This window comes from Phascolarctos cinereus, unplaced genomic scaffold (genome assembly GCF_003287225.1).
Source record: "Phascolarctos cinereus isolate Bilbo 61053 unplaced genomic scaffold, phaCin_HiC Scaffold_726;HRSCAF=1367, whole genome shotgun sequence".
NCBI lineage: Eukaryota > Metazoa > Chordata > Mammalia > Diprotodontia > Phascolarctidae > Phascolarctos > Phascolarctos cinereus.
The window spans coordinates 320283594-320306893 of NW_027556098.1; the positions used below are offsets into that span (position 1 = coordinate 320283594).

Here is a 23300-nt window from a genome sequence, read left to right on the forward strand (position 1 = left end):
CCCCAGCTTACCTATTTCTGTCGTGGGTACTGCTGTCTTCCTAGTCACCCAAGCCAGAGCTTTGATGTCATCCTCAATCCCCTGCTCTCACCCCACATATCCAGTCAGCTGCCAGATCTTGTTTTTCCTACTCTCACAACATCCTTATGTCACATTCTCTCTACTCACACAGTCGCCAGCCTAGTTCATGCCTTCGGTACTTCTTACTTGGACTATTGCAGCAGCCTTTTAATTAGTGCCCCAGTCTCAAGGCCTTCTCCACACCAATCCATCTTCTGCTCAGCTGACAAGATGATTTTCTTAAAGCCCAGGCTTGCCCATGTAACCATCCTGCCCACAGAGCTCGAGAGATTTTGTATATCGCTGCCAAGATCAAATATAAATTCCTCTGACACTTAAAGCTCTTCGTATTCTGGCCTCTTCCTACCTTTTTAGTCTTAGAGTTTACTCCTTTCTATAAACTCTAAAATCCAGCTGCACTGATCTGCTTGCTATTCCTATTGCATTCTCATATGCCTTTGCATAGAGTGCCCCCCCCGCATGTGGAATGCTGTGTCCCTTCACCTCTGTCTTTCCGTTTCCCTAGCTTTCTTAAAGACTCAACTTAGATTCTTCTTTCTCTAAGAAGCCTTCCCTAATCCCTCCAGCTGCTAGTGCCTTCCCTTTGGAGATTCCTTCCATCAACTTTGTATATATCACCTATGTAGCTAGTTATTTACATATTGGCTCTCCCATTAAATGTGCCAAGCAAGGAGGTGGAAGCCTATAATCCCAGCCACAAGGGAGGCTTGGGGCTCTTTTGAGTTCAGGAACTTCAGTGGGTTTTGCCAATCAGATGTCTGAAATATATTCAGCATTAAGATGGGGAGTGGGAAACCACCTTAATTGACTAAAGAGAGGCAAACCAGCCCAGGTCAGAAACAGAGTAGGTCAAAGCTCCCATGCCAGTAAGTAATGGGATTGGGCCTGTAAGTTATCTCTGCCCTTCCAGCTTAGGAAAGATGGGGGAGATCCAGTCTTTCATTTATTTTAATATTCATATAAATGTATATATACACACATATGTATGTACATATATGTACATACATACATACACACATATATATGTACATACACTCCCCATTAGGGAAGGAACTGTTTCTTCTTATCCCCAGCACTTAATATAGTGCCCAGCATATAGTGTTTAATAACTTTGTTGACATTTCTTCTTTAATGTTGCTTACACTGATAAAACTATATCCATGTCTGATGTTGAACCACTTGGAAATGCCAAGCATTTCAGTAATCAGAAAATTAACCACCCACACCCCTGTTCTGAGTAACTCTGGCTGCTGAGAAGACAGGGCTTGCAGCCCATGCAGAAGCAGTTGCCTAGGTTGCATCTCTGCAAAGTTTTATTCTCAGAACTGCAGAGGTTGGATTGGAATTAGGGCCAGCAATTTCTACCACACTGCTATTCCTAGGGCTCTGGGCTGTCTCCATCAGATTCTGTGGTAATCATCTTGACCCTCGACACTGGAAAATCAAAGTGGATTAAAATACATGTTGTTCAACTAGGAATGTTCAGCATGGAGAAGAGCAAAGTTGGGCAAGTAAAGTATGGGCTTTAAGTATGTGGAAAGGGGATTGGACTTGTTCTTGGTATCAGAGGGCAGAACTAGAAGCAATGAAAGAAGATCCAAGGAGGCAAAATTGGGATAAACACAAGGAGAACAATGAGAGCTATCCAAAAATGGAGCTCCCCTCACTGAAGGTAATGATAGGGTTGGTATCCCCTCAATGGATGTCTTTGAGCAAGACCGTATGTCAGATATAGTTACTCCTTTCTTCTTGTCTGGGTTCCACTTAGGACTCTCCAGGCTTATTTCTCTATCATGACCCAGAAAAACTCACCAGAAAGATCACTCATCCCCTATGGCTTCCTCTGATTGGTCAGTTCCATCCATAACCTCCATTTTAAGGAAAGTATCCCTGGCTAGTTATGTTCACTCCTTCATTCCTCTCTGGGATCCGTGCCTCTGTCTGAACTTTTATCTCTACTATGCCTTCTCAAAGGTACCTTCTCCTTTCCTTTTCCCGACCTCCAAGCTTTTCAGCTTACTTTTATGTGATGTCTTACTTTATTAGGATATAAGCTCCTTGAGGGCTATTTCTTTTTGCTTGTATTTATATTCCCAGAGCTTAGCACAATAAATGCTTGATAAAAGCTTAACTGGATATAGGGAGGATTCTTATTAGGACATAGGCAGGGTTGTGCTGGAACCAGCTCTTGAATTGTTACATTTTTCAGTGAGCATTTATACCTCAAAAATAAAACAAATGCTAGACATTACGGCTTAATTTATTGTTTTGTTGATTATCTGAATTTTTTTAAGTGATGGAGAAAATGTTAATAATGTGGGTAAACCTTAAAAGTGTGCCGTGTGTACATTTCCTCCTACCTGCACCCTGAGATTCTGGTGTTAAACCTTTACCAGTATACCACTGGATAGAAGCTGGACTAGATGGCCTTAGTTCCTGTCCAGCTCTATGATTCTGTGATTCTGGGAATTGAATTAGTTTATGTATTTCCTACACAGGCATAGCAAATGGAGAGTTAGCAGGATCCAGAATTAAATATGGGGAGGAAGTAAGTCTGGATTACATTTGGGAAGTGGAAAAATTATCTGATCCTAAACTGATCACAACTGCAAAAGCTTATCTCTAACACCAATGCTTTCCAAGATACAGACATAGATATATACATACATATATGTATCTATATGTCTCATATATACCTCAAATATATGGTATATATGTAATATTTCAAAGATATAGATACATAGCATCACTGTATGAATGTGACTCATGAAATAATGCAATCTTCCATTTATGCCAATTGCAATTCCTCAGCAGCTTTTCTTCCTTTGAGATTCTTGTCCCTATCTTTCTGTGAATCCTCCAGGGGAGAATAGAGAAATTAACTAAACATCTTCAATGTTTCCCCCTAATTCTTTTTTTTTAAGTCTCAGGTGTACTTGTACAGAAATAAAGCCATCCAGCTGTTCTATCTCATTCTAGTTCCATGACCAGTTCACCTTCTTGGTTATATGTGTCCTTGAGGAGGTCTTTGAGCCACTTTCAAACAAGTAATTGTTAATAATGTGCTGTAGCCTATTTACATCTACCACGTGTCATTCATTCCATGATTCACATTCATACAAGTAATCATTTATTATCCTCATTTCACAGGTGAAGAAATTTAGATTCATAAGAGTTAAACAATTTGCCCAAGGTCATGTGAGGCTCACACCCAGTCTTTGCCAAAGCCAAACACTACATTGCCTCTTGAACATTTGCAAAAGAAAATAAAAATTTGCAAAATGTAAATATACATTTGTAACAGGACTCTGTGGTAGACTCATTGTCCAGAGCCTAACTGTAAATCCTGGGATTGCCATCCTGGACAGTATTCTCTTGCTGCCAATGGAGAGACTGAGGAGGATATCATGAGCTCTGAGCCCAGGTGAGTGTCCTCACCTCACTGGGGGTTTTAAAGCTGAACTAAATAAAGTAAAAAGGGGGTTCTGCTTTTAGTTTTGGAGAGAGACGGATGAAAGAAAACTGATAGAAGAAGAGGAGAAAGCAAGCAATTCAGACGAGTAGATCACAGGTATTTTGAATACAGAATAAGACCAAACTTTTGGAAGTCAAACCATTTCTGCCCAGAAAATCTCTGGCTGAGAGGTCCAGGAGACTGAGATAACTGGTAAAGTGCTTCAGTTACCCTTTACCTCTGCTACTGGTTGCAGATAGCAGACATTTACCCAGAGTGTCTATTATTTGAGTCTGTTTATAACTCGATTTAATTCATGCCTTTAAAAGCATTCTACCCTTGATATAAAATTATGATCAATCTTAATAGCTTTATGACGCACGTCTACATATTAATTGCATGCAGGGAAAAGTGCAATGGAGGATTAGCTTGATTTACACACACACACACACACACACACACAGAGTGTCAGAGGATTTGACCTCTGGCCAGAATGCTAGGGGTTCCTGGCTGGAGTGGTGGGAGGAGCACGAAGGGCAACTTAATCATGAAAAAAAGGTCATGATATTGGAAATTTTATTGCCTCCTTCATAGAAGGGATAGATGACTACTGTGAACTGGAATTGTTTCTCCCCGAAGCTAAAATAAGTCAATGTCATAAACAGAGCCACACGTGGCTTAAAACATGAGTGCCTCAGGGAAAAACTTCATCCTTTGATATAAATGGGTGTATAGTAGAGAAGGAAAGTCATGCTTCTGGGGCTCCCTAGTGAGAGAACTAGGGGGTTCAGAAGGAATCTGTCCTGCCCCTCCTCCTATCCAGTGAAAGGAGAGACTAAAACAAGTGACTTTAAAAAATAAAATAGGGGCAGCTAGGTGGCGCAATGGATAGAGCACAGGCCCTGGAGTCAGGAGGACCTGAATTCAAATCCAGCCTCAGACCAAACACTTGACACTCACTTAGCTGTGTGACCCGGGACAAGTCACTCAACCCCAATTGCCTAAAAAAACAAACAACCCCCTCCCCCAAATAAAATAAAATTGGTTTCCCTGATACAGAGAAGGGGAGAAGGAAGGGAATAAGCATTTATCTAATACCTACTACATACCAGGCATTGTGTTAAGCACTTTATTTTTAAACTAATGAGGATCATTTGATCCTCACAACAACCCTGAAAAGTAGGTGCTATTATTAACCCCATTTTACAGTTCAGGAAACTAAAGCAAACAGGTTAAATAACTTGCCCAGAATCACAAAGCTACTAAGTACCTGAGGCTGGATTTGAACTCATGTTTTCTGACTCCAGGCCTGGGCCAGCACTCTGTGCACTGTACCACCAGCTGCCTCATATAGCCAAACTTTGCCTCACAGAGATACCTATTCATTACAGATGGGACTTATATCTGGGATATATGTATACTTTTAATTTAGTATTTTGGGAATTGGTATTTTAATTTTTCTTTTAGTTTCGCTTGTGTAGCATTTCTTTGGCTACATTTGTTTTACTATAATTTTCATTTTTACTTTGTGAATTTCAAAAAAATAATTTATGATAATTCATTTTTCTTTTATAGCTTAAGTTTGAAGTTGAATTTAGCCCAACAGTTGCTACTTTTGAGGAAGATTATTGATTACTGAATTTTCTCTTTGATTTAATTTCAAATTTGACAAATTTTTTCTCTATTTTTCTCAATTTTGATGTGCAATTTTCTTTGAAATAATTTTTATTTCCTTTTGTGATATTTAATTTTCTTCTCTATCTCACTAAAGTTATCAGATGGATAATTTTTCATTTTGAATATGCTTTGGATTTGGTTGCTTTCTAATTTATTTTTTAGTGGCTTCCCTCCCTCCATCCACCTTTTCTGTACATCTACCTTCCAATCTACTGCCCTGATATGTTGCAACTCATTATTTGGTGATGCCAAAATGAACGCTAACTATAACTTCTTATTGATGTACAAGTTGAATACCTTTTTTATAATTTTTATTTTCATATTTGCCTTGTTGGTAATCTGCTGATAATTGATATATTGATAATACTTGCTATTGGTATTATTGCTGCTGATTTGCATACTGCTAGGTATCTATAATCTTGGAGTCTGACAATATTTTTGGTCATTTAGTGAAATTATCCATTTGGTAATTGGCTAAATATAAGCATTTTGAATCAATACTGTAAAAATAATAATGAATACTTAGAGAATAGTGGCATTTTATGAATATTAACATTCAAAAGAAATTACTGACATTTGGAGTAAATCCTGTGCATGCAGCTGAAGATATTATAGAAGTCTTGAAGGAGAAAGGAAGAATTTCTTTTTGTTGTTGTTATTGAGTCATTTTTCAGTCATGTCTGACTCTTTGCGACCCCATTTGGAATCTCCTAAGCAAAGATACTGGAGTGGTTTGCCATTTCCTTCTCCAGTTCACTTTACAGATGAGAAACTGAGGCAAACAGGGTTAAGTGACTTGCCCAGGAACACACAGCTGTCCATCAATTGGGAAATGGCTGGACAAGCTGTGGTATATGATTGTAATATAATATGTAATAATAATATAATTGTGGTATGTTATTGTGCTGTAAGAAATGACAAGCAGGATGACTAGAGAAAAACCTGGAAAGAATTACATGAACTGATGCATAGTGAAGTGAACAGAACCAGAATGTTGTACACAGTAACAACAATATTGTATGATGAAGACCTGTGAATAACTTAGCCATTCTCAGCAATACAATGATCCAAGACAATCTCAAAGGACTAATGATGAAGCATACTATCTGTCTCTAGAGAAAGAACCAATATTGTTTGAATACAGACTGAAGCATGCTATTTTTCCACTTTCTTTCATTCTTTTCCTTTTATGTGAGTCTTTTTGTACAAAATGACTAATATGGAAACATTTTACATAATTGCACATATATAACCTATATCTGATTGCCTACCATCTCAGGGAGGAGGGAGGGGAAGGAAGGAGGGATAGAATTTGGAACTCATGTGAACTGATCCAACCATTCTGGAGAGCAATTTGGAACTATGCCCAAATGGCTATAAAACTGTGCATATCCTTTGATCCAGTAATACCACTACTAGGTGTGTATCCCAAAAAGATCATAAAAAAGGGTAAAGGACCCACAAGTACAAAAACATTTATAATAGCTCTTTTTGTGGTTGCCAAGAATTGGAAATTGAGGGGATGCTCATCAATTGGGGAAAGGCTGAACAAGTTGTGGTATATGAATGTAATGGAATACTACTGATCCATTAGACATGACGAGCAGGCAGATTTCAGAAAAACCTGGAAAGACTTATTACATGAACTAATAGTGAGTGAAGTTTGCAGAACCAGGAAAACATTGTACACAGTAACAGCAACATTGTGTGATGACCAACTTGCATAGACTTAGCTCTTCTCAGCAATGCAATGATCTAAGATAATTCCAAAAGACACATGATGGAAAATGCTATCCATATCCAGAGAAAGAACTATGGACTCTGAATGCAGACTAAAGCATACTGTTTTTTCTCTTTTTTTCTTTCTCATGATTTTTCCCTTTTGTTCTGATTCTTCTTTCACAACATGACTGGAAATATGTTTAATATGATTGTACATATATCAGATTACATGCCATTTTGGGGAAGGCGGAGAAGAGGGAGAGGGAAAATTTAGAACTCAAAATCTTATAAAAGTGAATGTTGAAAACTAAAAATAGATAAATTAAAAAATATTCTGTTCTAAAAAAAGAATTTGGAATTCAAAACTTTAAATAAAAATGTTAATTAAAAAAAGAGAGAGATGGGTCTAGAGTACAAGGTTACCCCAAGTACAAACATTATATGTAATGGAAAATAATTAGGAGCCTTTCCAATTAGATCAGTGGTAAAGCAATGATTCCCATTTTCATCACTACTATTTAATATATTGCTAGTAATTCTAGCTATAGCTACAAGATAGGAAAACAAAATTCAAGGAATAAGCATAAACAAAATGAAAGTGAAATTATTGCCACTTGCAGATGATAATGCAGTGTACTTTGAGAAAGCTGAGGAATCAACTAAAAATTAATTACAATAATTAATAATCACAGCAAAACTGCAAGATATAAGATAAATCCATACCAAATAATCGGCATTCTCATATATGACCAATAAAAGCCAGCAAGCAGAGCTAGGGAGGGAAATTTGATTCAAAATAACTACAGAAGCTATACAATACTTGAAAATGTTTCTTCCAAGATGCAGAAATAAGGAAAGATCTAAATAATTGGAGAAGCACCAATTGATTATGGGAAGGTCAAGACAATATGACATAATGACAATACTATCTAAATTGGTTTGCTTGCTTGGTGCTATACCAACCCAACTCCCAAAAGAAACTTTCATAGTGCTTGAAAAAAACGATTAAATTCATATAGAAGAAGATAAAAAATCTCAAAGATGATAAAAAAAAATTGGGAAGAAAGAAATCAGCACCAGATCTCAAACTGTACCACAAAGGAGTAATCATTAAACCAATTTGGTACTGGTTTAAAAAAAAAGTCAATCAGGAAACAGATTAGTCATCCAACATACGGATGCAAACAAACAGTAGCATAGAGTTTAATAAAGCCAATGACCCCAGTTACTTGGGGGAACATACACTATTAACAAAAAATATTAGGAAAACTGAACAGCAGTCGGGCAGAAACTGGTTGGAGAGCAACTCCTCACACCAGACACCAAGATAAGCTCCAAATGGGTAAAATGACCTAGATATAAAGGATCGCATAAACAAACTAAAGGAGGAAGAAATTACCTTTCAGCTCCACAGATAGGGAAGAATTCTCAACTAAAAAGGGACAGAAGATAAGGATTAAATGGACAATTTTGATTATACCAAATGAAAGGTTTTGCACACTGAAGTCTAATGGGAAAATTAGAAGGGAAACAAACAAGCAACTGGAGAAAAGTCTTTGCAACAAGTTTCTCTAAATTAGTTTCATATCAAAGATATATAAGGAACATATTCAAATATCTAAGCCATTCCCCTATAGAAAAATGGTCAAAGAATATGAGCACGCAGTTTTCAAAGAAACCCAAACTATTAACAGCTATATGAAAAAAGTGTTCTAAATCAGTACTCCCTGCTCCTCTGATTGGAGGGTGGAGCCATAAAACTTCTCCGTTTAAGGACAAACATCTTTTTTTTTTAAGGCAGTTGGGGTTAAGTGACTTGCCCAGGGTCACACCACTAGTAAGTGTTATGTGTCTGAGGTCATATTTGAACTCAAGTTCTCCTGAATCCAGAGCCAGTGCTCTATCCACTGCGCCACCTAGCTGCCCCAACAAACATCTCTTTAAACATCTCATTTCCCCCTCAGCTACATTCATTTTGGATCTCTTTTGACTCCTCTAGCAGTACTCATTTTGAACTTCTTTGATTTCTCCAACATGACTCTTCTAGGAGTACCTCTCCACACCCCACCCACATTTCAGTTATCTTTTACGTGTTGTCTTTCTATTAGATTGCAAAGCTCCTCGACAGAAGGGATTCTTTTTTTTTTCTTTTTTTTGGATTTGCACCTCCATCACTCAGCACAGTACCTAGCATATAGTAGGTACTTAATAAATATGTATCGATTAAATCACTAACATTTATTTTTTAAGTTAATTATATTCTATTTTCCTCCATTAGCAATTCCTCTCCTTCCGACTCCAACCCTTCCCCCCAACTGAGAACAAAAGAAATCAAAACCCTGTTATAAACATATATAGTCAAGAAAACGAATTTCTAAACTGGCCACATCCCAAAAAAGACTCATTCTTCGCCTCTTCATAAGGAGGTGGGTAGCCTGTTTCATCATTAGTCCTCTGGAATTATGGTTGGTCACAGTAATGGTCAGAATTCCTAATTCTATACAAAGTTGATTCTCTTTACCATGTTGTTATTTTATAAATTGTTCTCTTCATTCTGTGCACTTCATTCTGCATCAGTTCATACAAACCATTCCAGGTTTCTCTGAAGCCATCTTTGCTATCATTTCTTACAGCATAATTGTATTTATCCCATGACATTCCCCACCAGTTTCAATGCTTTCAGATTTCTTTGGACTCTGCAGCACGCCTTCCTTCCCCAGGAAACACATCATTGGGATATCTCATTATCCTGCTAGATTAAATGTCTGATATTCAAATCTCATCAATATCGGCTGCCCCTCTGACAGGAGAGCAGGACCGTAGGCTCCAGGGCCTCTATTTAAGGAGGGGCTCACCACAATTTAATCCCCATCTTCCATCACACCAGCCACACTGCCTTTAGACTTCTTTGGAATCCCTCCCAGCCATACCTTCTTTTCAGCTTCCTTGCGTGTACTGTCTTCCCCTGCTAAATTGGAAGCTCATTGAGGCTAGGACTGTCTTTGTTTTTATTTGTGTTTGTACCCCTATCTCCTAGCACAGTGCCTGGCACTTGGTAAACAATAAATGTCTATTGACAACTTGCTTGGCCATTCTCCGATTTATCGCGGCACCCCCTCAGATTCTCACTCTTTGCCATCCCAAAGAGAGCCATAAACATTTCTGCACATCCGCAGTAAAAAATTTGTTTTGCTTGGGAATGATTTCTCTTTTGATGTTCCCTCCAATTCTCCCTTCCCCCTCCTCTTTTTCCCTCTTATTTGCCTGTTGAATGAAATACATTTATATACCCAACTGTGCATATGGGTGTGGGTGTATGTGTATTCTTCCCTCCTTTGACTAGTTCAGATGAGAGTGACATACAGCTGCTTCTCCCTACGCGCTCTTCCTTGTTCATACAGATGTCTCCTTGCACACTGTGACTATATAAGAAAATTTTCCCTAGCCTTCTTTTCCTTTTAAAAATCATTAATATTTAAAGAAATGCAAAGTGAAGCAACTTTAAGGTGCCACCTATCAAACTGGCAACAACAACAAAAGGGGAAAATGATAAGTAATGTTGGAAGGGGTGTGGGTGAACAGGTTGATTAGTTGGGGGAGCTGCGAATGTATCCAGCTATAATTTGGAACTATGCCCAGTAAGTTATTGAACTAAGCCTACCCTTTGACCCATCTATCCCCACCTCTAGATCTATACGTCAGAGAAACTATATATGTACAAAAATATTTATAGTAGCTCTTTTTGTAGTGAAAAAGGGGAAACTAAAGGGGTGTTCTATTGGGGAATAGGACAGCCAGGTGAGTGGATACAGTGCTGGGCCTAGAGTCAGGAAGACCTGAGTTCAAAGCTGGCCTCAGGCACTTACCAGCTGTGTGACCCTGGGCAAGTCACTTAAGTCTGCCTCAGTTTCCCCATCTGTAAAATGAGCTGGAGAAAGAAATGACAAATCACTCCAGTATCTTTGCCAAGAAAACCCCCAAATGGGGTCAACAAAGAATCAGACATGACTGAAATGACCGAACAACAAAACAGATAGAGGGTCCTTTGGAACCAAGATTATTTTACCCTCAAGCTATAATGAAACTTTGTTGTAACCAAAGCCAGGCATGACTTAGAATAAGGGTGCCTCAGGGGAAAACTTCAGCTTCAGATATGAAGATGGTTGAACAGAGTGCAAAACAAAGGAAAATCATTCCTCTGACGCCACTAGTGGAAGGAGAAAAATGTAATTCAAAAAGAGAAGCATATGTTCCCTTCTCCTGCCTCACTTTTCTTCCTTTTCAGGGCTCTTACATAGCCAAACCTTGCCTCACAGCGACACCTGGTGGTAAATGAACTTGTGAAAACTACACAGACTGGGCATAATGCCACAGCTTCATAGATTCCCATATCTTCTTCATCATCCTTGTATCTGTCTTCATTGTACTCCTTTTATTCTTTAACTAGGTATAGGAAGAGCATAGCATTAGTCTGGGAGGAAGAAGGAGGACCTGGGTTCTATTCCTGGCCCCAGCAAGAACTCTCCGTGTAACCCTGGGCAAATCACTTCTTTCTGGTACAGAAAGTGGTGTATTATGGTGGAAAGTGCTATATTTGGAATCAGAGGACATAGGTTCAAATCAAGGCTCTGCCACTTTTTGCTTCTAAGGGCCTCAGTTTCCCATCTATGAAGTGAAAATTTTAGACTGGATCTTAGGGTTGAAAATCTAACACTGAAAGGAAACTTAGAGATCATTTGTGTAGTCCCTTTGTTTTACAGAGGAGAAGGTGACAGAAGTGTAGTGATTTACTCAAGGCCACATATATAGTGGCAGAGCTGGCATCAAACTCAGGTCCTGTGACCTCCAATTCAGCACTTTTCCCCTTGACTGCCCACAATCCTATGACTCTATTAGATGGTCTCATAGGTCTCTTCTAGCACAGGGTTGGAAACTCAAGCTCCTGACAGTGAACTTCCCAGCCCAAGAGATGACCACAGCCAGAACCTGTGCTAGCAGATGTACTACTCTTTCTTGTGGTCCAATATATTAGTTCTAAGACAATTTTCAAGAACTCTAGCAAAGAGAGATCAGGATTTGAACTCCCTGGGCAGCATAATCCCACTGGGATTTCTTGACCTCCCAGTGCAAGGGCCTTTGCATGTCACAAAGGAAGCTTGTATGGGAGAAAGTATAGATTGTCAGAACTGGGACCTCAGAGACCACCTAGCCTGACACCCTCATTTTACAGAATTTCAAATTGAGAGTAAGAGAGAGAGAGATAGTGCGGTGGCCCTAGATTTAGTGTGCGAGAACCAGGTTTCTATCCTACTTCCAATACTTACTACATGTGTAACCCTGGCAAAATTATTTCCCAATTCTGGGCCTTCACATCCTCATCTATAAAGACTGGACTCAATGACCTGTAAGATCTCTTAGAACAATCCTGAATATACATGATCCTGTGATCTGCCCAAGATCATATAGCTTATTCTCAGGAGGTAGCTAAGGCTTTAGCATAAAAGACAAACTCCTTTGGTTGACATTAAAAGACTTTAGCAATAGACTGGTCTGGACTCTCTTTTCAGACTGGTTCTGCATGACTCCACCTCACCCACACTCCAGCCAAACTAGCCTCTATTTCCTCATACACGGCACTTCCACACCTTTCCATAGACTGTGCATCTGGACAGCCTGGAATGTTCTCTTGCCTCTCTTCTCTCTCCGGAAATTCCTAGCTCTATTCAAGGCTTATTCAGGTTTCCTTCTGGGGGACTTCCTTGATTCTCAGTTGTTTTTTGTCACCCTTCAATTACTTTGCACTAATTTCATATACATCTATCTTGTACACATTCATATGTGATCTTTGTAGAACTTTATCTGCGGACATGCTGTTATCTCCCCCAGTAGAAAGCAAGTTCCTTGAGGGAAGAGACTTTTTGTGTCTAGTGTATTGCCTGGCACATAGTAGGCACTTAATAGATGCTTGTTCAGTGAAAGTGCTTTATCCTTCTATCTCAATGTAGCCTACAGAAGCCAGAGGAATGGCATGCTATGCATGAGCCTGTTCAATCCTGGCCTCATTTAGAGCTCATTTATAGCATGCAGAGTCTAGTTTAAGACCTCCACTCCAATTTTTAAGGCTTCTTTTTGTACAAAACCAGCAACACTTTTTAGGACAGAACAATAAATAGAAAAATAGACCATAAGACCTGGGTTCTAATCCTGGCCAGTCACTCTTTTTCTGTGCCTTAATTGTCTGTCAAAGATAGGGGTTGGGGGTGGGAGGAAAATGAAGGAGCTCTACAATCCCTTCACAAGACCACAAAACCTTAGAACTGGAAGGGTTCTCAGAGGGTATCTATTCTCACCCATACCTTAACAGGAGTAATTGCTTCAATGTCCTTCAATTAAATTCAATAAATATTAAGTACTTACTATACGTAAGGGAATGTGCTATACAGCAAGGATGCAAATACAGAAACCAAAGTTCCTCAAAAAGCTTATGTTTGGGGCAGCCAGGTGGCACAGTGGATAGAGCACTGGTCCTGTAGTCAGGAGAACCCGAGTTCAAATTGAGCCTCAGACACTAGCTGCATGACTCTGGGCAAGTCACTTAACCCTGTGTGCCTCAAAAAAAAAGTTTATGTTCAACTGGAAGAACCTATGTACAAAAGAAAATGAAGTATTCACACAGTTTCAAGAAGACAACACTTATAGGGGGCTGCTAGGTGGCACAGTGGGTAGATCACCAGCCCTGGAGTCAGGAGGACCCGAGTTCAAATGTGGCCTCAGACACTTGACACTAGCTGTGTGACCCTGGGCAAGTCATTCAACCCCATTGCCTCACCAAAAAAACCCCAAAAAAACAAAAAAGACACCACTTATGAGTTGGGGGAATGAGGGAAGGTCTCCAGATAAGGTGGCATCTCAGCAGTGCTTTGAAGGAAGCTAGAGAATCAAGTAGAGGTGAGGAATGAGTACCTTCCAGGCATGGGGGACCACCTGGCACAGACACAGAGGTGGGTCATGGATTTTTGTGTAGATGGGACAACTAGCAGGGCAGTTTGATTGGAACAGTTTGTGTAAGGGGGAGTAACATGACATAAGATTACAAAAGGGAAAGCCACATCATGGAGGCCAAGGCCAGGTTGATCATTTTGTATTTCATCCTATAGGCAACAGGAAGCCACTGGAGATTTCTGATGTGGGGAATGATGTGGTCATAGCTGCATTTTAGGATTATCTATTTGACAATTCTGTGGAGGGTGGGTTGGAGGAGAGAGCGGAAGTAGGGATAAATTAGGAGGCTGAAGACTTGAACTAGGATGGTGGCCACCTAATTGGAGAAAAGGGGAATGATAGAGATTTATATAGAGATAGACTCAATATGACTGTAAGGATAGCAATGCCCTCCAGAAATAAGAAATTTGAAAGGGGAAGGGGGGAAGAGAAGGGAATGGTTGGGGATAAATATTATTTTGGACATGTAGCATTTTAGATACCTAGTAGAGGTTTCCAGTTGACAGCTGATGATACAACAGAGCTTAAGTCTGCCTACATATATCTGGGAGTCATCTCAGAAGTGATTATTAGAACTATAACAGCTGAAGGGATCACCAAAGGAGAAAGTGTAGGGAGAAGGCCTCAGCACATCCAAGCTTTGTGAGTAGGAGCAAAATGACAAAACTTTAAAGGAGACTGTCAGGTAAGTAGGAAAACTAAAAGAGCCAACAGAGGTAGTATGTGAGGGCTTCAACAATGTCAAAAGTTATGGAGACATGAAGTGTAAGGGTTGAAGAAAAGCCACTGGACTGAGATCTTGGGTAACCTTGGAGAGGTTTCAGTCTAACAGTGAGTTAGGAAACCAGATTGCAAAGCACTGAAGGTGAGTAAACAAGAGTCAGAGTATAAGCTTTTTGAGGAGTTTGGCTCCAAGAGACGTGACATAGGATGCTAGCTTGAAGGGACTGCATGATCAAATGAAGATCTTTTAAGAACAGGGAATGGAGCCTGTGGATAGAGAGACTAAAGATAAGAGTGAATGATTAAGGGGAGAAGCTGCTGGAGGAGACAAAAGGGCATGGGATGAATGTGAGTGGAGAGGTTGGCTTTAGCAGGACTACCTATTCATCAGACTGGAGCAAAGGAGAGAATGAGAAATGAAGAGAGGTTTCCAAGTATGGAGGAGAGGGAGCTTGAGATAAACACCTCCATTTTTTTTTAAAGTAATGTAGGAGGCAAAGTCTTCTGTTGAAAGGGCGAAAGTGATGATTTAAGAGGTTTGAAACAGGTGCTTGGGATAGTCATTGTAGAGTTGTAGAGCCTAAGTGAAGCAGGGCCCAGGTGAGATTACATAACATAAATTCTTAGTCAATCTAATCAGTCCTGTGGACTTTCTCCCAAAGCACTACAGTTAAGAGCAGAGAAGGTAGATGGAGGGCTGGGAGAGGGAAGAGATAACCCAGGGTTTGAGAGTTCAGGAGGAACTGGTGATTGATAGGAGAAAAGATGGGATCTAAGGCCGAATTGGTAAACCACGAGGAAAAGAGTAAGACCAGAGCAGGGGGGTGAATTACATCAGAAGAGGGATGGGCAGAGAGAAGGATGGAGAAGGAGTTTAGAAGCGGGGCAGAGGGAGGCTGAAGGACAGAAGTTGTGGTCCGAGGGATGATTTCTGTAGGGAAACTTCCAGCTGTGATGAAGATGTTGGCTGTGTACACTTGGGTACATCATATGTCCCCATCTGTGACCAATCTCCTCAAAGGCTAGATTCTGGTGCTTAGCACAGTGCTGGACAGAGTGAGAACTCAGCCGATTTTCTCCCTCCCTTTCCCTTCTCTCTGGAGGGAGGCTGGAGTTAGGAAGACCCCACTTCAAATTCTCAGACACATACTTACTGTGTGATACCAGTCATTTAACCCTGGCCTGCCTCAGTTTCCTCAACAGTAAAATGGGGATAACAATAGCACCCATCTCCAAGGGTTGTTGTGGGAATCAAACAAGTACTGTAAAGTGCTTAGCTCTGTGCCTGGCACATTGCACTTTATAGGTGCTTGTCCGTCTCTCCTCTATCTACCCGCCTAACCATCATCTCTATCTACCTGGTGATTATTATCTATGGACCCCCAACTTTAACTTCTCTACTCCATCTCAGCTGCACATAGGGATGGCCATACCTTGATCCTGCCATCACCCACAAATGTTCCACTTCCACGATCAAGAATGCTGGAATTCCTTTGTCTGATCATAACCTCCTATCATTCCAACCATTTCATCCCCAGAACTAATGCCTGGGGCCCCACTGTACTAATGGCATTTCAGTCCCTCATCTTTGGACATCTCACCTACTCCCATTCCCGTGCCCATCTCTACAATTCTGGAGCCATGGTCAAATGAATTCTGACATTGTTCCTGGAAGGGATGCAACAGTCTACTTCCCTCTGACGCTACTCACCATTCTTATAACTCACAAGACCAAAGTGGCCCTCTCTGGACACCCCTCTTCTACACCTCACTCCTTCTAAACCTATTGTTCAGTCTCGGTAACCTCCAATCTCTCCCTCCTTCAGTATTTCACCAGCTGTCACTCCTCCTCTCGCTTCACTTTCCATTTTTCCCAGCTTCATCCCTTTAGTTAACCAGCTTAGCTCCACACCATCTTCTTTCCTGGAACCCTGAACTTGCAGATCCTACCCCTTCCTGATGGACACTGATCTCTTCCTCACCCCAGCTTTGAGAGATGGAACTCGGAATCTCCATTTCACTCTGAATCTTAGGCCCCACCTCTCCCCCTCCCAACAGAAGTGGGCTGGTCCCCTCCAGGCTCCCTGTTGTTTGGGGCAATTGCCTGGATGGACCCCAAAGTCTCCCGGCCCGACATTCTCCCTGTACTTGAGCCCTCCTATGTATGGTTCTAAATGTTAAAATGTGAGCTCTTTGATGGCACAGTTTGCCATCTTTTTCTCTTGGTACCTCTAGTGCTTAGAACACTGTAAGGACTTATTAAATGCCTTTTCATTCATTCATTGTCCTAAAGCCAAATCCCAACCCTAGATCATTCCCACAATCGATCTCCTAGGCTTCCATGCTGACAATCAGTCAGCAAGGCCTTCTTGCTACTCCTCATACACAGCACCCCATTTTCTGACTTCATGCCCTCACCTCCAGCTCAGCATCCCTTGTTTCCTTCAAGACTCAAGTACAAGCTTCTGCATGAAACCTTTCCTGATTCTATAGCTGCTGGTCTATCTGGTACATTTTGTCAGATGTAGCATCTCTGAAAAAAATCCAAGTTCCCCAATGCCTGGCACAGAGTTGAGACAAAGCAGGACTTAATAAATGCTCAACTGATTCCACTATTTTTTGGTGCATTTTCATAATGTACATTACCTCAACGAATAAAATTGCAGGTCCCAATAAACACACAAGCAAACACATGTAAAGCAAACACATGGCAAAATTAACCAATTCTTGTCGGGGGAAGAGATTGGAGGGTAGATTTTTTTAAAAATGGGTTTTATGCTGAATATCTGAGGAAAGCAAACTTTTTCCAATGAGAATGCAAATCCCTATAAACACAGAATTATGTTTTTAAGACAAAAACGGATATTTTCTCAACATTTATTATTAAAAAAAAGTAGACTTGAAATTTTTTGGTTGTTTTAATGTAAAATTATTTACCCTGTGCTTTGAACTGGGCAAAACAAGAGTCTTAGTGCACCAGTCCTTGAGGAAAGCTATGACAATCCAGCCTTACTGTATGGGAACTTCTGGCTGCCGCTAACTAACCCTGTGAGTCCCATGGCATCCATGTCCATTCACAGCTGCGAGGTGGTCAGCCCATCCTGAGCATACAGCAACACAAATCTGAATTAGCCAAGTATTATAACATGGGCTGCTGCTCAGTGACAGAATTAAGAAAAGGTCAACTCTGCCCAGAGAGGTGAAGGACAGGGTGACCAGAATCAATCTTCTGGTAGCCCTGGGATGCTGCTTTACACAGGAAGACCTCAGAGATGGGGAGATTTCAGCGTCGAGCTGGTTTAGGCATGATATAAACCTTGACAGGTTTGCTAAAAGGGATGGTTCCTTCAATACTGTTCTCTACCAGTGGCAAGGCTTCTGCGCTGTCCAAACAAGCAGGTCTGGAGATTCGGGTAGAGGAATCATAGGCCAACAGCAGCCTCACTTCAATCTGACATGGTTCTGAAAAGAAGAGACAGACAGCCCTTGTGAATTTAAGGCCCTCCACATAGTAAGATACTTAGTTGGGCAGCTTTGGGAAATCTGCATGAAATATCAAGGCAAATCAATTGTAAAAAATGTACTTTAGGAACAAATTTCATTTCTGTACTGTTGCTGTTCAGTTATGTTTGACTCTTCGTGGGTCAGGACGTTGTCGTTCAGTCGTTTCACTCATGTCTGACTCTTCCTGACCCCATTTGGGGTTTTCTTAGCAGAGATCTTAGAATGGTTTGCCACTTCTCTCTCTATCTCATTTTACAGATGAGGAAACTGAGGCAAACAGGGATAAGTGACTTGCAGGGTCACTCGGCTAAGTAAGTGTCTGAGGCCAGATTTGAACTTAGCAAAATGAGTCTTCCTGACTGCAGACCCAGCACTCTATCCACTTGGCCGCTTAGCTGCCCATTTCTGGATTAGTCAATAAACATGTAAGTGCCTACTATGTTCCAGGTGTAGTGTTAAATAACTGGGGATACAAAAAGGGGCAAAAGACAGTCCCTGCTCTCCAGGAACTCACAATCTAAGGGGAGACAATAAGCAAATGAATACGTACAAACAAGTACTCTACATAATGCTTTCTTTAACATAACTCTATAAGGAAAGCAGTGTAAACATCATTATCCCAATTTTTACACATGAAGACCTTTGAGGCTTCAGAGAGCTTAAGTGATTTAAATACCAGTGAAAGCTAGGATTTAAATCTAGGTCCCTAGACTCTAAGGTACAGGGGCTTTTATCTCTGTGCTATGCTTTCCTGGAATCTGGGGATCTGGGGTGCTTAACCTTCTTTATGCCATGCTTCTATGGGAACCCTATGGGCCCCTTTTCAGAATTAATGTTTAATGTTTAATCATGTACATACAACAAAATACATCATCATATTGAAATATAGTCATCAAACTATTTTAAAAAACAAGTTCACAGACTACCCCTCCCCCCCCAGCTTAAGAACCTTTCCTTTCAATGGAAGTAGTAAGGTTTTCTGTGATATTGGTATAGCTCCTGGATCCTTCTGGCTTAACAGCCCAAATCTAGAGGTTAATCTTACAGATGGCAATGGGTGCCATCCTAACTTTAGGTTTGAGCACTCCAGCAGTTGGAAGACATGTTAGCTGATAAAGGGAACAAAGAATGAGCTAAAAAATCAAACCAAAACTCTTAAAAAAAAAAGGGCCTTTTAGCCATAAGCTAGAGGTACAAGTCACACTGATGATTTTTCATGCATCCCTGCTTTGTGAGTATTTTCCAAAGGCAGCTACAAAACATTCTTGTGTAGTAAGACCCTTAAATGCCCAGATTTATTTATTAAATCTGTAGAATTTTAGTACTGAGCACTCCTTGTAGAGCTTCAATTTAAAAGGACAAGAAATAAGATATAACAGAAAGAGACTTTGTCAAGATCAGTGCAAAACCTGGGACTAGAACCCAGGCTTCCTGACTTTCTAGCTCTATCTGCTCTAAATGTCTCTTCCACTAAAAATACCTTCAACAATTACAGGCTACTTGAAAGGTAGCAGCTGTGTCAAATACAATCTACTAGGAAGTGGGCAACAGTTACAAAGCCCCAAACTCAGAAGCCCAGACTGAGCCCCATGAAAGCATCAGCAGTCCTCCTGCTTCTTTTCCCCAGCCTACAGAAGAGCTTCTGTTTCCGCAGGACTGAACAGGAGCTAGCTGCTTTTCAACCAGGCTTCCTACACCTCAGGGAGGCTTTGGGAAAAGGAAAGAGACTCAATCTGGCACTGAGGAAAACAGAATTTGTGGGCCATGCATCCTCAGCATACTGATGACCCTGAGGCTCTGGATGTCTTACTCTCCTGCATGTTTATCAATCTTTAGTATGCCTACACATGTACGTGTGTACACACACACACACACACACACACACACACACACACACACACACAACACACACACACACACACACACACACGGGTGGGGGGTGGGAAAGCAAAACACCTAGGCCTTGCAAAGCTTCCTGGAAGGGTAATAACTCATCAAGGCTCTCAGAATCCCTTACTTGAGAAATGCACAGATCTCTTGCGGAACAATTCACTTATCCCTGCCAAATACAACAGCTGAGTCATCAACTCAGGGCAGATTAAGGGGAAAAAATGGGCTCTGATCTTCAGGAAAATTGCAACCACCACCCACTCAGTTCACCAAGGCGATCTTCCCCAACAAAATTTCCTCTAGTCTCTTTTTCCAGGGAACTCTCAGTGTCCCAGCCCTAACCCCTGCCCACAATGACTCACTTCCCAACCCTGAGGGCCACCATCCCCCGGAGAAGCCAGTGTTAGGCTGGTGTGCCGCCTTTAATCCTCACTGGTTCTCCTAGCTTGTCTTGTCACCATAGCTAGGAGACAGATGATCCCCAAAGGCAATGGGTACAGGGGGCAAAAGGGGCCTCCTAGGGTAGGCATAGTGAGACAGGAAGAATATGGGATAATTAAAAGGACTGTTCTTTTACACAATGTTGAGTCTCAATATTTTATTTAGGAAGGTTATTTTAAGGCTCAAATGAGAAAATGTAGGAAAAAAGTACTCTGGGGGAGCAGCGCAGTACTTATTTGTGCTGCTAAAGGAGAAGGGACTGGATTGGTACAGGGAAATTCCAAGCAAATAAATTCCCCCTAGCAATGCAGGTTGTAACCTTCTCTATGACCGATTGTAAATGACAGGGTATGGGCCCAAGCTGAGACCTTAGCCCTTTACTCCAAAAAGAATTTGGGTCCCATTTGTCTACAGGCCCTTGAAAACCATACCTTGGACTCTCCTTGAACTCTCCCACTCGGTCCAGGAGGTCTCACCTGAGGCTATAATACTATCAACTGGCCTTTCATCATCACCTCCCTCCAATCTCTCAATTCTGTAACCCTTAACCTAGCCCAGCCCTCCATTGTCTGTTACCTAACTACTTTCCCACCATTGATCTTATCTAGACACAATTCTATCTCCTAGTCACTCCCATCAAGATCCTCCCTAGACTCTCCTCCAGTCTCCCCAAATTACTTGGCTACTCCTAGATCCCTCCCACAGTCTTTCTGTATATAAGGTCCAGCTGGCCTCCATTAATATGCTCAGATTCTTTAAGATTCTAGCCAAGTGCTCAGATTCTTAAAATCTAGCCAATGGCTGAGATTTACTCTAGCCTGCTTGCCAATACTAGCATCACAAATGTTTGGATTCAATATGGAAGGTCTTTAATAAACCCTGTCTTTGGCTGAAAGAAGGCTTGGGTTGAATTCATTTGGACAGGACCCTCCTGTCGCTATTTCACAGTCCCAGAACCCCTAAACCTCAACATATGGTTCCCTGAACCTCAACATAAACAGTCTAGAGCACTGTAAGAAGTCAAGTGACTTGCCCAAGGTCACAGAGCCAGGAGACACAAGAGGGCAGGCTTGAACCCAGGTTTTCTTTACCCACTATGCCCTCTGCTGCCTCTCTGTGGATAAATCATATAGCATCAATATTTCCATTGTTATTGCCATTACATGAGACCTTTTCTATTGTTACTTTCCTTCTATTTTTATAAACAAAATGATCCCCTATGGTGGCAGACCTGTGTAAGAGAACAGTACAAATTATTTTGGGAACATGAAGTTCAGTCTCTAGCAGAGAAAAAGAAGCCTTGAGAAGAGAAAATGAGAAGGAACATATCTCCTAACCTCTTTCTAACAGACAGTTCTGGTGAGGAGGGCCCATAGTCCTTTCAGCTGACCCCACAGAAGAGAGTGAAGCTCAAGGGGAGCTGGGCAGGGAGTGGGATAAGGGGAGGGGTGTATGCACAGAGCGCTGGGTTTGTACTTAGGAGACTCACATTGGAGTCTGTACCTGGTCATTTACTAGGTATTACCCTGGGCAAAGCTCTCCTTTTCTCTGGACCTCAGTTCATCTCTAAAGTGAGGAGGCTGACTTCATCCTTATCTAAGGCTCCTTCGACCTCTAAATCCTATGATCCTATGATTTTGAAGAGAAGGAAGGACTTTGAAATAATCAGAGCTCTCAAAAACTGAATGGGCTACCTTGGGAAGTAGAGAGTTCTTGGTCACTAGTATTCAAGCACTGTCTAGATGGCCATTTGTCAGGAATGTGGTAGAAGGCATCCTTGCTTCTGGGACAGGTTGGATTCTGAGGGGGTCTCTGCTGTCACTTCCAGTTCTGAGACTGGGAGATTCCACCCTTCTACTGGGCATGAAGGCAAATCCCTGGGAGAGGCAGGAAATTAGCTCCATCAGAAGATTTTCTTATTCTGGAAGCGCCTATTTCCTTGCACACTCTCCCCTCACTTGAGGACTGAGGGACCCAGGAGTGCCTAGGAAATCAGACTCATCGCTCCTTACCTGTCCAGGCACCATGGGAGAGGTAAACCTGAGTTATCAGCCTGTGTCTTCCAGGCCCAGGATTTCGGAAGTCTGAAGGTTTGGGATGGATTATCTGAGCCTGACCATCAGGATATAATACCTAAGAAAAGAAACAAATCAGGAATGTAAGGAAGCAAACACCACTTTTGGCATAGAATGTACTTGTCCAGGATATTCTAATTTCATCTTCAAGGATTAATAATACCATCCATGTGGATACCTTAGGAGAAAGTTTCATGAGTTGTAGAGATTAAAAAAAAAATCAATCTCTTGGTATCCAATTCTTTGGTAATGAGGTTTCCACTCTTCACCAGGCTGGTTCCTGAAATGATGGACATAAGACCAGGCCTTTACTCAAGTTCTTCCAGCTTGGAAACAACAGTCAAGACTGTGCTCCACTGAGATGGCCTTTGAGAATCCAAGGTCACTCTATGCCAAGAGGAGATACTGAAAAAATGACCTAAGTGGAAGTCACAGTAAGACAATCAGTTTCACCCATCTGATGCTGATATTTAAAGAAAACAGAGAAAAGACACAGATTCTGAACCAAGGAAGCTGCCTGTATTCCTGTCAGTTTTATCTGTAAAGCTACTCCCTCTGCATCTATCACTCCACAGTATCCAGAAAGAGCCAGACAAACACAGCTTATCTTCTGATTCATTAGAGGCAGTGTGAACAATACAGAAGAAATGGTGTGGGACTAAACATGAGAGACGAGACAGAGAAAAGAGGAAGAGAGGCATGTGGAGTCAAGACCTTTTCCAGCTTTGCAA

At 41.2% G+C, this 23300-nt stretch overlaps 1 protein-coding gene across 2 annotated transcripts in view; it reads right to left on the bottom strand.

Annotated features, from left to right (window-relative positions):
* Positions 1–17522: 17522 nt before the first annotated feature.
* The window catches only part of INTS4 (integrator complex subunit 4), a 93175-nt gene continuing 87397 nt past the window's right edge, over positions 17523–23300 (bottom strand). For both annotated transcript variants that reach the window (XM_020989496.2, XM_020989495.2), the window contains 2 exons: positions 22507–22627; positions 17523–18121 (listed from right to left, as the gene is read on the bottom strand). In XM_020989496.2, the coding sequence (XP_020845155.1) occupies positions 17943–18121; positions 22507–22627 (300 nt within the window). In that variant the 3' untranslated portion in view covers positions 17523–17942. The remainder of the gene's footprint in view (positions 18122–22506; positions 22628–23300) is intronic.